This window comes from Aegilops tauschii, chromosome 2 (genome assembly GCF_002575655.3).
Source record: "Aegilops tauschii subsp. strangulata cultivar AL8/78 chromosome 2, Aet v6.0, whole genome shotgun sequence".
Lineage (NCBI taxonomy): Eukaryota > Viridiplantae > Streptophyta > Magnoliopsida > Poales > Poaceae > Aegilops > Aegilops tauschii.
In genome coordinates this window covers 388,502,654-388,518,006 of record NC_053036.3, presented here as the reverse complement: position 1 = coordinate 388,518,006, position 15,353 = coordinate 388,502,654, and the positions used below count along the sequence as shown (strand labels likewise).

Here is a 15,353-nt window from a genome sequence, read left to right as displayed (position 1 = left end):
AATACAAAGTTCTCCTTGATCTTCTTGGAGATCTATTCGATGTAATCTTCTTTTGCGGTGTGTTTGTCGAGATCCGATGAATTGTGGGTTTATTATCAAGTTTATCTATGAACAATATTTGAATCTCCTCTGAATTCTTTTATGTATGATTGGTTATCTTTGCAAGTCTCTTCGAATTATCAGTTTGGTTTGGCCTACTAGATTGATCTTTCTTGCAATGGGAGATGTGCTTAGCTTTGGGTTCAATCTTGCGGTGCTCGATCCCAGTGACAGCAAGGGAAACGACACGTATTGTATTGTTGCCATCGAGGATAAAAAGATGGGGTTTATATCATATTGCATGAGTTTATCCCTCTACATCATGTCATCTTACTTAAAGCATTACTATGTTCTTATGAACTTAATACTCTAGATGCATGCTGGATAGCGGTCGATGTGTGGAGTAATAGTAGTAGATGCAGAATCGTTTCGGTCTACTTGTCACGGACGTGATGCCTATATACATGATCATACCTAGATATTCTCATAACTATACTCAATTCTATCAATTGCTCGATAGTAATTCGTTTACCCACCGTAATACTTATGCTCTTGAGAGAAGCCACTAGTGAAACCTATGGCCCCCGGGTCTATCTTCCATCATATAAATCTTCCAACACTTAGTTATTTTTATTGCCTTTTATTTTACTTTGCATCTTTATCATAAAAATACCAAAAATATTATCTTATCATATCTATCAGATCTCACTCTCGTAAGTGACCGTGGAGGGATTGACAACCCCTTTATCGCGTTGGTTGCGAGGTTCTTATTTGTTTGTGTAGGTGTGAGGGACTCGTGCGTGATCTCCTACTGGATTGATACCTTGGTTCTCAAAAATTGAGGGAAATACTTACGCTACTTTACTGCATCACCCTTTCCTCTTCAAGGGAAAACCAACGCAGTGCTCAAGAGGTAGCAGGAGGCGGAAATGAGACTGAATGAACTGCTTCGAGAGGAGGAATTGAAGTGGGCACTAAGAGCTAAAATTCGCAAAATCGTCCAATTGGACGATAACACTCAATTCTTCCATATGATTGCGAATGGCAAGCATCGAAAGAAGAGAATCTTTCAGCTCGAGCAAGATGAAGGGACGATTTTAGGACATGAGAACCTAAAACTTTACATCACAAATTACTATAAGCAGCTTTTTGGGCCTTCTGAGGATAATTTCGTGTCCTTGGATGTGTCGAGGATTGAGGATATCCCTCAACTAGCTGCGGATGAGAACGATATTTTAACCGCCCCATTTTCGGAGAAAGAGGTGTTTGAGGCAATTTCACAAATGAAGATAATAAAGCGCCGGGGCCGGATGGTTTTTCGGCTGAGTTTTATAAAAGTGCTAGCACATCATTAAGGGTGACTTGCTCCCGATATTCCATGATTTGTTCTTTGGACATTTGCAGTTATTCCACTTGAATTTTGGAACGATTACGTTACTTCCGAAGAAAACAGAGGCCGTGCGGATTGAGCAGTTCAGGCCGATCTGTCTTCTTAATGTCAGCTTTAAAATTTTCACCAAGGTTGGAACTAACAGGCTTACGCAGATTGCGCATTCTGTGGTGCAGCCATCTCAAACTGCTTTCATGCCGGATAGAAACATCCTAGAAGGGTTTGTGGTCCTACATGAAACGCTCCATGAAATCCACATGAAAAAACTAGATGGGGTGGTTTTTAAAGTGGATTTTGAGAAAGCGTACGATAAGGTAAAATGACCATTTCTTCAGCAGGCCTTGCGAATGAAAGGATTCGATCAGTCGGGGAGAAACCAGGTAGATTCTTTCACGCAAAAAAGGAGCGTAGGAATCAAAGTGAATGATGACACAGGTCATTATTTCCAGACACACAAGGGTCTGAGGCAAGGAGACCCAATGTCACCGATTCTGTTCAACATTGCGGTAGACATGTTGACGATCCTAATAGGAAGAGCTATGGATAATGGCCAGATAGGCGGCCTCGTCTCGCATTTAGTAGGCGGAGGAGTGTCCATCCTACAGTGCGCTGATGCTACTATCATCTTTATGGAGCATGATTTGGCAAAAGCAAGAAAGATGAAGCTTGTGTTATGCTTATTCGAATAGTTGTCGGGGTTAAATATTAACCTCCATAAAAGTGAATTGTTCTGCTTTAGAAGAGCTAGAGACGAACAAGAAGCTTCTAACAATTGTTCGGGTGCGAATTGGGGTCTTTGCCCTTCACGTATTTGGGTATACCAATTCACCATCGCAAGCTTTCCAACAAAGAATGGAAGTGCATTGAGGATCGATTTCAAAAGAAACTAAGCTGCTGGAAGGGCAAGCTTATGTCATACGGAGGCCGACTAATTCTGATTAATTCGGTACTCACGAGTATGCCTATGTTTCTCTTGTCCTTTTTCGAGGTACCAGTTGGAGTTCGGAAAAGACTAGATTTCTATAGATCGCGCTTCTTCTGGCAAAGCGATGAGTTAAAACGAAAGTATAGACTCGCTAAATGGGATATAATCTATAGGCCAAAATACCAAGGGGGTCTCGGCATAGAAAATTTACAGGTGAAGAACAGATGTCTTCTCAGCAAGTGGCTGTATAAGCTATCTCTAGACACCGATGCCACATGGGCCCAGATTTTGTGTAATAAGTACTTACATTTCAAAACCTTATCCCAGGTGACGGTCAGACCGACTGATTCACCATTTTGGAAGGGACTGATGAGAGTGAAATCAGTCTTTTTTCAACAGGACAAAATGTATAGTTGGAAATGGTACTGCCACGATATTCTGGGAGGATACATGGTTAGGGAAGACACCCCTTGCACTCCAATATCCTTCTCTCTATAATATTGTTCAGCGAAGAGACGCTTACGTTGCAACAGTATTACAGTCCAACCCTCTCAATATTCAATTCAGGAGGACTTTAGCGGGAAACCGTTGGGAAGCTTGGCTCCATCTTGTGAGAAGGTTGATGGAGGTTCACCTCTCTCTATAGCCAGATCAATTACACTGGGATTTGGATATTATCAACACTGGCTCTATACCTCGATCGAAACATGTTTGGAAAGTCAAAGTGCCTTTAAAAATTAAAGTGTTTATGTGGTTTGTCCATAAACAAGTCATTCTAACTAAGGACAATTTGACAAAACGCAACTGGTCAGGAGAAGATGTAGCTTCTGTGATCATGATGAATCCATCAAGCACCTCTTTCTTGACTACCCAATGGCAAAAATTCTATGGCGGTCTGTCCACATAGCATTTAATATTACTCTTCCGAATACTATCAACACGTTATTTGGGACGTGGTTAGATGGAATAGATTCAGAAACGGCGAGACATATCCGTGTAGGAGTATGTGCTTTATTATGGGCAGTATGGAGCTGCAGCAACGATATGGTTTTTGACAGAACAACAAAATTTCATTTCTTGCAGGTTATTTTCCGGGCCACTGCATTGATCCATATGTGGTCGCTACTCACTCTGACGGATGCCAGGGAGCGTATGATTACTGGATCTATCCGGTGGGAGCCGGTAGCACGGGCTATCTTCAACCGGTTTGGATGGCCGTCATATAATAGGATAGGTGTTTAGTTTTCTATCTTCTTTTTTCCCGCCGGTTGTTGCTATCCTGTTCTTTTATGTTTTTGCTCTGTGTGAGCATTTTTTCTTTTATGAGACTTGAAGACTTTGTTGAAACTTTTGCTTATTAATAATATGGCCGTATGCATCGTTCTGATGCAGAGGCCGGGGGATAACCTCCTTAAAAAATGTCAGAATTTCAGCTGCCGACAATCTCCCTCCTGTGATGAAACTTGCAATTTAAGAGAGAAAAAGTATAAGAGTTGCATTTAAAGTGAAATATATCTTTAAATAAAATAATATAAATAACAATCAAAAACATGATGCAAAATGGACGTATCATCCTTCTTTTTGCCGGCTGCCCCATTCTTTGCCTTCGCTTTGAGCCGGCGGGCTTGTCGTATGGCTAAGTTGATATTCCGGACGGCCACCTTCTCTGGATCGTGCACCTCCACCGGTTCTGGTAGCTGTTCGTACGGGTCAATGTAGTGGTAAAAACGAAAGGCTCGGGAATTGAGGTGAAGGACATAGGAGATTAGAGCGAAAAGTGTGGGTTTTTGATGTGAAGACAACGCGGACCGCTCCAAATGCGGGCTCCGCCTCGGTCTTGGGTAGGTTGAGGGTGTCAGAGTCCTATATCGGATAGGTTCGGACTCCGGTAGAGCCCCCTTGTTTGCTTTCGTTTACGTGAAACAAATATGAATAGCTTGATCTGGACGTTTATCCTGGTAAAACTATGGAGTTAACTGTTTTTATTCATCGTTATCGAGAGATTATTCAAATTGTAGTCATCTGTGGACACTTTCCACGGTAGAGAAATCAACACGAACGGCGCCAACACCGAAGTGGTTGTAGGCCGCTTCCTATGTACGGTCCCGTGTGACGCGAGAGGCGTGAGAGAGGAAGAATCTGGAGCTCTAGCAAGCCCATGTGCTTGGAGCAAATTGTTTACAGCAGAGAGACGTGGAGACGGAGAATGCTCCTGCATTTGGAACCCTCAAATGGCGGCAAGTGGCAACCCCTGTTCGTCTGTGATCTTCAATCTTAAACAAAGGTACCTTTTGCGGCTTTGTTCGTCCCTGTGAATGAGCAAAGGTACGGAGCAGTTTGTTGCTTTTAGGTGAAAAGCAAGCCGGGGGTGCGTAGAAACTAGAAACGCTGTCGTTTCGCAGTATCGTGGTGCCTGCTTTTAACTTGAAGATCACCATCGATCGGGACAAAGAATGCACGATCATGGAGCTATATCTACATTGGCCTTGAGATTTGTATCCGCCACTAACGGCATAGCGCGACCCTAAGCTCTTGCCGTCTTTAGCTCACCTGTTCGTTCGTACTGTACCAGTGGATTAGTTAACGCTGGACGGCATCGTGAGCCGTGACAACAGCAAGCGTTGACCTTTGAATCGGCCGATGTGAACACCAACGTTCCCAAGCAAATGACCGTGTTCGATTCGCCTGTACTTGAACAAAGCAGCGCAAAGATAAACAACTCGATTCTGACGGCCAACTCAAATTGTCAGCCTCAAGCTTCAACTCAATGAGTTGCGCACGTCAGGGCTAGGCTGCTAGCTCAGTCCGCGCCTGAAGCCAGAAAAACCAGCCTGGTGGTGGCGATGCTTAGGCTGACCATAGTGGGGTAACATAAGTAGTATCATGCATTTGAAACTCGCAAACATGCTTATGTGGCAGTCAATTAAAGAAGAAAGATGGTTATAGTAACATAGGTAGATACCGTAACATAATAAATGTGACGCTACTATGTGTCATGCATGACAATAAATGAGACCATTTATGATACTAATCTATGATACTATGCATTATATAGGTAGTAACACAGACTAGTAACATATGCATGTTACTAGTCTAAGTTACTCCCCACTATTTTACTAGTCTAAGTTACTCCCCACTATTACCAGCCATAGTGGGGAGTAACTTAGACTAGTAACATGCATATGTTACCATCTTACTACCTCCATAATGAGGAGTAACATATGTGTGGTGTCATACAACATTTTATTTATTAAATTATAGACTCATCTTATCTTGATATATATGATGTTACTCATAGTAGTACCACATCACTCTTTTTTCATTAATTACTTGTCACATCATCTATTTTGTTTAGATATGTGTGATGTTAGTCTTATTGTCGGTAACCTATGTTACTTTCATTGTCGGTAGTCTTAGGTCCTGTTTGGTTCATAAGTCCTAGGATTTTTTCTAGTCCCAACTAAAAAGTCCTTAGTCCCTAAAAAGTCCCTCCCTATTTGTTTTCAGAGACTAAAAAGTTCCTAGTCCCTTCCTACAGGTTATTAAATGACCATGTTGCCTCTAGTATATAGAAAAATAACAATCAAACAACACCATGGGGTGGCGGGCCAATAGATGCATGGAGGGGCATTATTGGAAAAGTCCTAAAAAGTCCCAAAAAAGACTCCTTGAGAGTCTTCTTCATTTAGTCCCAAATGCCTAGTTTAATCCCTAAAAAGTCCCTCCCATTTGGTAAAAAGTCTTTAAGAGGGACTTTTTCTAGTCCCTACACAAAAAAGTCCCTGGAAACAAACACCCCCTTAGCATTGGTAATTTTGTCGGTGAATTTGCTTCGTACTACTACTACTACTAGGATTTCGATTTCCCAGGCAACGAAAGATCAATCAGAGGCAAACAAACAACTGTGGAAGGAGAGGGACCCCTCTCATCCCAAAACGGAAGACAAGGACACTGAGCTCTGCCACTCACCGCATCACTCCACTAGTCCACTCGTGAGGAAACAAACCTGTACAGCAATTGAATAGCACGCGATGCTCCCGATGCACATCAATGCTGCTGTGATGAACGAAACAACCACCTAGGGAAGGCGTGCCATCTCTGACTGCCATGAGCCCTTTGCTCGCGCCAGCATGTATCTGGATCCTGGGACCCTGCCAGGCATCACTCACTCGCAAGCTGCCGTCGAGGCCCTACCATCTGGACGGAGCCAGGGAGGTTTCACAAAGAGGAAGGCAGCTGCTGCTGCTAGCCTGCAACTCTTTCATGCCTAATAATCAACCGACAAAAAAATGGCATCCCGTCGTAGTATCAGTCTTCAGGCGAAGAACCCGCCGCGGTCGGCGTGGGCTGGCGACTGGGGCTCCGGCGAGTTGCCCTCCAGCGGCACGGTGCGGCTGCAGTGGGACCTGGACGTGCTGGACGACGACGGCAGGCACCTTGGCTCGCCGCTGAACTGGATCACGTCTCCGCCGCCATCCCGCGGCCGCTGCTGCCACTCTTTCGCCTTCCTCCCGCTCTGCCCGCCGTAGTAGTACCCCTGCTCGACCTCCACGGCGCGCGCGAACCCGCCGGACAGCGGGTCCAGCCGCTCGTAGAGGATCCGGAGGACCTGCTTCATCGACGGCCGCGCCCCGCCGTCCTTGTGGGTGCACCAGTGGATCACGTCCGCCATCACCTGCAGCTCGTCCAGGTCGAACGTGTCCGCCACCGCCGGGTCCACCAGCTCGTGGAGGCGGTAGTCGGTGCCGATGAGCTCGCGGGACCACTCCACGAGGCTCCGGTCGTCCTGCACCACGGGCCTCCCGGTGACGAGCTCCAGCAGCAGCACGCCGTAGCTGTACACGTCGCTCTTGGCCGTCAGCTCCTGGGTCACCACGTAATCGGGGTCTACGTACCCTGCACGGAGATATACGCACGGTACTGACGAAAATGTTGATCGAACAAATTAGTAGTGTTCACAGGCGTAGGCTAAAACAAAGTAGGAGTACAAAGTAACCGGGGACTGCAGTTCAGATTTCAGCAGCATAACAGAACAGAACAAAACCTCTAGAACAGCACAAGACCCTTACCAGGAGTTGCCTGGATCTTGACAGTCCCTGGGGTGGAACTGACGATGGTATTGCCACCATTTGAGCAGCCACACCCAGCAAGCTATTGAAAATCAATCCATTAGTCTCTGACGAGTATGGATCAATCCCCGCGTAAGAAAGTTATTCGCCAGGTACCTTTGCGAGATAATTCTTGTCCAGGAGGACATTGCTAGGCTTTATGTCTCCATGGTACAATGGAGGATCACAATAGAAATGAAGGTACTCCTGAAACAAACATAACTCATAGTTGATTGTCAGCAGTAACACAACATTTCAAATATACTACTCATATACTTGGTGTTAATAGAAGGAAATGGACGGAAATTGATATACACTTGGTGCACATATGAACTACTACCTCTGTCCCTAAATACAAGACATTTTTGCAGTTCCCTAAATACAAGACATCTCTGCAGTTCACTAAAATACAAGGCATTTTTGCAGTTCAATTTCAAAGAAGTCTTGAATTTAGGGACAGAGGGAGTACAGTTTTAAGTGAATACCAACTATTCCAAACATGGAAAAACCGCAGGGAAGTATGAATTACTTGATCCAATTCAGAATCCAGAACAGACTTCCAGAAACTTACCAAAGCATTCGCAACATCAATAGCGATTTGGATCCTATTTTTCCACGGCAGCAGAAGTTTACCTGACGCTGCAAAGAGAAGAATGCTTTTCTGCACATAATTCAACAAATGATGTAGCATAAGACATGGAATGAGAATGAAACATGAGTCGTGAGATATTACAATGAAGGTGATCCTTAAGGCTTCCATTTTCCATGTATTCATAAACCTGGAACCTGGACGGTGGGAAGTTGTAAAGCACCACAAACTGGTTAATACCTGAACCTTACTTCTCAAACTTTGTTAAAAAATACCCCTAAGTCCGACAAGATGGCGATGATGCGGCAGCGTACTTTACCTCTCAAATTTTGTTAAACAATATCCTTTAAGTCCAACAAGATGTCGATGATGCAGACGCCCAAGAAATTCCATTTCTTTGCAGAATGCCAGCTGATCTTGTTTTGGTGAGCTCTCTATGCGCTTAATGGCAACCACAGAACCATTGCTCAGTTGTCCTTTGAATATTGTTGCATTATCATTCCCTCCCAGCGTGGTGCTAAAGTTTCTTGTTGCCCTTCTCATTTCTGCATAACTAAATCTGCCAAAAATGGTGGAAGTACCTGCAAAACAATATTGCTAAGCAGATGAACTGAAATGGGTCCCGCAACTGATTCTAATAGCAAGTAATTCAAAAGCAGATTCAAACATCACTCCATCAGGTTTAAATTAAAGTAACATATAATTTCGTAAACAAATTGTCGAGACAGAGCTTACAAATAAAAGAAAGGCAGCACCATGACCACAGCTCATTAAATGTTTACCTTCTTGGCCCTTCGTGACACAGGAACTCAACACTTTCAAAGGGTTAATTCCCTCAATCTTTTCTAGTTCTTTGCACTTTCTCCGGATAAGTAAAATCAGTACTACCAGTAGTGTAACTGATAATCCTGTAACCAAGGCCCCGATAGCAGGGAATAGTACACGCTTGTAACTACGATGATGGTTGGATGGCACTTCAGCAACATGTTCCCCAGGAATTTGCGATGCAAATGGACTGGGAGAAATATTTGGTGCAGGATATCCAGCTGGGGATGATGTCGAGATGTTCACTGCATGAGATTCATAAATTATTACAACACTCAACAACCGCAAAGGCGCATTTTAAGTATAAAGGAGTTTATTATATATTATACTACCGAAAAATCCTTAACCCTTGACATGCCACTACAAATGGACATTATGTTCTATGGCACTACTTTTCATTACAAAGCACATATGTGCCATCACTGGCAACGACGTCACATTTAACTGTAAGGCAACAAAATCAAGTAAGAGCTCTGTATATTTTCCCAGCAGAAAGTCAATCAACTTACTCAAAATAAACCATCTTGCCAACCAAGATAGTAAAATGAAACAGTTTTGAAAAGATACCCACATATACTCCATTTACCAAAGATGTATATTCATATGAAACTTGCACTACAAATCTACAACAAAAATGTGCTGATAATTGATTAATATAATATACCTATAATTTGCATACTGTGAAATACTATGTGCAAATGTGTCACAGTCAAAAAAAAGTGCAGCACAGCTGAAGCTTTGAAAAGAAAACTGGTGATGAACATGTTCATTCATGAAATGCACTAGCCTTGGCAGTTAACACTCTTCAAGAAAAGGAAAAGGTGTTCTTCCTCTATAAGGTGCTACATAAGTTCTACAAATCATAGTTGTAAATCCTGTGGGGTTTATGCAGTGTACTAGCATTAAGAAGTCAGAACAAAAAATATGTAATATTATTCTCCCTCTATAAGTTATGAAATACAAAAGTAATGTGTGGCCAAAATTTTGTTAAGTGCACTGTCCATTCTATGATAGACGGGAGAAAATTCGAACCTTGAAGAGCACTCAGCCCCTGAACGCTGAAAAAGCAACCCGCCGTATCAAGAGTAGATATGTTCCCTTGACTCACAAAAGCAACAAAGGCAGCGTCACGGCAGGTATTCAATGTGACATTATCTTGTTCCCCCACAAGATGGCGGAGGTATGACAAACCAGAATTTAAGCATCTCTTGCAGCTGACGTCATCTGGAAGTGAGGTTGCACAATTTCTAGTCACATCACTGAAATTCGGAGACTGTAACATTTGGAGGATAGTAGTCATCCCAACGCACTGATAGGACGCCTGAATCTTGATCCCGAGGCCACAAAACGAAGCTGCAGTAGGAAGTATCCCATTGGACACGAAGGTGTCTGAGATATTGCGAATACAGGCATCGGCAAGTTCAGATGGAACCCCAAGAGTGCCTGTTGTGTTCGCATACATTGCAGAAGAGACCGCGAGGACGGCATTGATATAGCGGCAACACTTTGAGTGGCCATTCTGATCCGAGCATACAGAAGCTATCAGCGCAAAGTTTGGCCAACTGAAATCCAACGGACAATCTGCATGGTCAAACAACAAACATGAGTAACGATGCAAATATGGCTGGTCCATAATCACAAACTTTTGAAAGAGGAGACTCGTCATTCTGCATCTTTGCTAAATTTGGCAAAGCGGGTGTCACACTCACACAGAAAGAGCAAAACATGCAACTGATGTCGCAGTACAGCAAGCCAACACTTATGCTCACAGCGTGAATTGTGCTCGTATCTAGCAGAAGTGAAGTTAACGCCATTGGGAATAGGCCACATGACCAGTACTAGCTGGGGGACGAGACTTGCCTGCTCCCTTCCCATGCTCCCATCCGTGCTCCCGCATACGTGGCTTGATTTGATTGGAAGAAAATAAGGCCCGGCCCCACCCCCTGAAAATCAGGGGGGGAGATGATTAGATTAGAAAAGAAAAAGGGAAAAGAACAGCCGTAGGATGAAGTGGGAGCACGGATGGGAGCATGGAGAGGGAGCAGGCAAGCCGGATCCACTAGCTGGGTACGTGCCTAATGGATTGCCTGTCATAAATTTCATACTATCCATATTTCCCTCATTACACCAGAGCTGCTACGAAATCGAATATAGAGCATTTGATGGTACACTGTAGGCTAGCACATAGTATAAGTGAGAAAACAACCCATGTGCACCTGAGGAACATCAGGCAAATCAAAAATATCTTGTGACATTATCAGTGGTTCAGCAGTAACGCCAAATGCCAGGACTGAAACCCTCACGGACAGCCAAGTCCAACGGCTATTGAAACCCAAGAGCCATGAAAGTCCATCGGCCCAGTCGTACGTGTACAGCAACTCCATTAGGTAGGCGAATTGAATGGCCTAAGGAAGGAAGGACTCCAACGCGATGGGGAGTGAGCAGAGGCGGTCCCTGCTCCCCTTGCCAACTACACTGCGTCTACAGAAAGAAGGCAGGCGAAAAATGCGCCTCGTACCAGTCGTGCTCAGGGATTGTTCCAGGGCTAAGTGACTCCATCTCGCACCTAAAATGCCTACTACTCGCGTTCGCCTCTCCTAAAAATGAAGTCCTAAACCTACAGTACTGTACCAATATTCTGGGCTGAACCATTAGAGAAAACGCAAAGGCGTTAGGGACGCATCGAATGGGCGTCGGAAGGGGAGAAACCGAAATCAGTGATTGAGCTAAGCGCGCCCACAGCCGTCGCCATCGCCGACCGATCCCCTCGAACCCCAAATACCAAATGCAGCTAATGCTGTTCCGCCACTGGAGCGGAGTGGGCTTCAACCGGTTGCCAGAGACGGGAACAGGTAAAGAGATTACGTGGGGCGGCGAGAACGGTTTACCTGCCGCGATCGCCGCGGGCGGAAGCGGGGCCAGGAGCGCGACGGCCAGCGCCGCGCAGAGGACCGGCCCTGGACGCCGCATCCGGGAGCCGCACGCGCGCGGCCGGCGGCGCGGCGCAGGCGTCGTATCGGCCGCAGCGAGAGATGAACAGGAGCAGGGCGGAGCGGAAAGGTGGGGTTTGTCCGGTGAGGGGAGGGCGAGGAAGGAAGGAATGGGATGCCAGGCTGACGCTGCCCCGACGCCAACCCAATATGCTCGTTTGTGTTGCTGACTGCGGCCGCGGCGCTGCCGCTTTTCTTCTTTGCTTTGCGGGTCGCAGCGCGGCTAGGCGCCTTTTTCTACTAGCCGCGCGTGGAAGAGTGGGCGGGGTCTTTGGGATGGGCTCCTCCCGGTCACGGGCACGGGTGCGCGGAACTGCGAATGGGGGAGTCCGCTCCGGCTCCGCGGACCACGGGTGGGGTGCACATGGCGCGGTAGTCACTCTCACCGGCCCAGGCGACCAGGCAAGCCCCGGCGCCGTATCCAAGAACGCGTACTGTGCGAGTGTGCGTCGCTCGTGTCCTTTTGTGGCCGATGGCCTGGTGAGCCCCAGATACCTGTGGTCGACCTCCCTCCAGCCTCCAGTGAGGCGAGGCCTCCTCTACCGTGTCCATCACGACCGTCCCTGCACATGAGAGCAACTTCAATGGGGCGCCCATTTCGTTCGCGGCCGTCGTTTGGGTCGGCGCGGACAGAAAAGGCAGCCCAACGCACGGACCCAAACGGACGCGCGTCCGTTTTTCGTCCGCGGGCGACCCATTCCCGGTCCATTTTTGAGCCTGATTTGCGTCGGCGCGGACACGTGACGGACGCGCGCGCTCGCCTACTTCTGTCCTCGGACCCGCTGGTCTGTGGCACATTGGCCTCCCGTCTCACCCTGCGGCCAACAAAGCAACCCTCCCGCCCCCTCCATCAGCATTTCTATAGTATTAAGGTCTGTATTCCATTCCATTCCTATTGCAGCCCAAAAGTTTCTGCTGAAGTCACATTCAAAGAAGAGGTGTTGTAGGTATTCATTGGGTTCATCATCACATAGGATACACCTCCTATTTTCTATTTGAAAATTCTTCCTGATTAGTAGATCTCTAGTATTTAATCTATCAAGCAGAAGCAACCAGAAGAAGAATTTTTGTTTGGGCAAGTTGCATGATTTCCAAATCCACTGAAATGGTGGTGCTGCCTTTGGTGGGTTTCCAATAAGGTGCAGATAAATCTTTTTGTTGGAGTATTTGTTTCCTTTCCAGAGAAATTGCCAGCAATCTTTATTGTCATTGTCTTGGTGGATGTTGCTTATGATTTCCAACATCTCATTACTTTGTTGAACAGCCATAGATGACATGGGTAAATGGAACATCTCATAAAAGTTGCTGGTTGAGGAAACGATAGCCGAGGCAATTGTACACTCTGCATCTTTAGAAAATGAGTATAAGTGAGGAAATCTGCTCTGTAGAGTGTCCTCATTCCACTTATCATGCCAGAGTGAAATGGTGCTGCCAGTAGAGGGGATACATGTAGTCATGCTTTTAAAATCCTGCAAGATAGAACAGCAATCTCTCCACGAAAAAGATCCCAACCTTGTAGGATATGAGGGTATAGAGCCATCAGAATAATAATTATTCCATATTAGTTCCACCCAAGGAGTATCATGTTTATTTAAAAACTTGAAGAGAAATTTGATTAGAAGAGCTCTGTTTTGAGTTCTCAGATCAAGGACTCCCAGTCCTCCTGCTTTTTTGGGGAGGCAGACAGTATCCCATTTAACTAGACAATTACCCTGTTTATTGATCTTGTTACCATACCAAAGAAAACTTCTGCCAGATTTTTCAAAGTGATCTAAGATAGTGAAAGGCACTCTGATGCAACACATTGCATAAATTGGTAGAGCAGAAACCACTGCCGTGTTGGTCCATCACCACCTCAACAGCCAGCGGCCGTTGTTTCGTGGCTCCATTCCGGGCCACCTTCCGGTGTTGAATCGCAACCGAGAGAGCGGGCATTTCCTTCTCTGAAAGGACTACTTTGATACAACAAACCCGTTGTTCAAACATCACAAATTCCGCCGCCGGTTCCGTATGAGTAGGCATGTTTTCAACCGTATTAGAGAGGAAGTGGTCGGCTATGATGACTACTTCGAGTGCAAAGAGGATGCCGTCGGCAAGATTGGTTTCTTCTCTTATCAGAAATGCACTGCCGCCATCTGAATGCTTGCATACGGAGTGCCCGGTGATCTCATTGACGAGTACGTCCGTATGAGCGAGTCTACATGCCTAGAGTCCCTGTATAAGTTCTGCAAGGCTGTGATTGTTGTGTTTGGCCCTGAGTACTTGAGAGAGACGACAACTGAAGATAGAGCCCGTTTGCTGGCGATGAATGCCAGCAGGGGCTTCCCGGGGATGCTTGGCAGCATAGACTGCATGCACTGGGAGTGGAAGAACTGCCCTTCTGCTTGGCAAGGGCAGTATAAGGGACATGTCAGGGCTTGCACTGTCATACTAGAGGCCGTGGCGTCTCAAGATCTCTGGATCTGGCACTCTTTCTTTGGCATGGCTGGATCACACAATGATATCAACGTGCTTCAGCGCTCGCCGGTGTTTGCTAGGCTTGCCGAAGGCAACAGCCCACCGGTGAACTTTACTGTCAACGGCCACAACTATGACAAAGGGTACTATTTGGGTGACGGTATCTATCCTCAGTGGACCACTGTTGTCAAGACAATACCCAACCCTGTCGGAGAGAAAAGGAAAAGATTTGCCCAAGAGCAAGAGAGTGCTAGGAAGGATGTTGAGCGTGCCTTTGGTGTTTTGCAATCTCGATGGGGCATCGTTCGGTATCCCGCTAATACTTGGAGCACGCAGAAACTATGGGAGGTGATGACTGCTTGTGTGATCATGCACAATATGATCGTAGAAGACGAGCGCCCGGAACGTCTGTACGATCAAGGCTTTCAGTTTCAGGGTGAGAATGTTGTGCCTGAGCATGGAGTAGCGACAACATTTGAGCAGTTCACTCGGTTTCATGAAGACATGCGTGATTGGGAAACTCACGTCCAACTGCAAAATGATTTGGTTGAGCATGTGTGGACTCATGTTGGCAACCAATATATGTATCTTCTTTTATTCGTTTGCAAAACTATGTGAAACATTTTTATTTGTATTTGGCTTGTAAAACTATGCTATTTATTTGGGCGGCCAGACTATTTGGCTTATTAACATTTTCATTTCACAATATGTTTGAATGCAAATCAATGTAAAATTGGGCGGCCACCCGGCCACGCCTGCACATATGGGTCGGCGCATTGGACGCGCTGCCGGCCCATATTAAAAACAGGGCGGACGCCGGGTGGGCGGCCGACCCAAACGGACAAAAAGCGGACGAAATCGCCATCCGTTTGGGTCGGCCCGTTGGAGTTGCTCTGATGGCATGACAGCAACCCCAACAGGTCGTCCCAAACGGACGGCGATTTCGTCCACTTTTTGTCCGTTTGGGTCGGCCGCCCGCCCGATGTCCGTCCTGTTTTAGATATGGATCGGCAACGTGCCCAACGCACCG

At 46.0% G+C, this 15,353-nt stretch overlaps 1 protein-coding gene across 2 annotated transcripts; it reads right to left on the bottom strand.

Moving 5' to 3' along the window:
• Positions 1–6,292: 6,292 nt before the first annotated feature.
• LOC109740482 (probable receptor-like protein kinase At1g49730) lies at positions 6,293–12,109 on the bottom strand. Of its 2 annotated transcripts, none has more exons than XM_020299541.4 (9): positions 11,765–12,109; positions 9,909–10,457; positions 8,834–9,121; positions 8,371–8,632; positions 8,196–8,248; positions 8,034–8,101; positions 7,580–7,669; positions 7,424–7,505; positions 6,293–7,274 (listed from the first exon to the last, which is right to left on the bottom strand). In XM_020299541.4, the coding sequence occupies exons 1-9, from the start codon at positions 11,844–11,846 to the stop codon at positions 6,670–6,672; spliced, it is 2,079 nt and encodes a 692-aa protein (XP_020155130.1). In that variant the 5' UTR covers positions 11,847–12,109; the 3' UTR covers positions 6,293–6,669. The 2 variants fall into 2 exon arrangements, with proteins under 2 accessions (XP_020155130.1, XP_020155131.1); XM_020299542.4 differs by having other exon boundaries at positions 6,293–7,250.
• Between the last annotated feature and the right edge of the window lie 3,244 nt (positions 12,110–15,353).

Excerpts from the sequence above, each read along its gene's own strand:
- LOC109740482 (XM_020299541.4), bottom strand. The coding sequence starts at position 11,846 with ATGCGGCGTCCAGGGCCGGTCCTCTGCGCGGCGCTGGCCGTCGCGCTC. Across the intron at positions 8,102-8,195 it reads CCTTAAGGATCACCTTCATT|CGTCAGGTAAACTTCTGCTG; the intron begins GTAATATCTCAC and ends TTCTCTTTGCAG. Across the intron at positions 7,670-8,033 it reads TTGATGTTGCGAATGCTTTG|GAGTACCTTCATTTCTATTG; the intron begins GTAAGTTTCTGG and ends TGTTTGTTTCAG.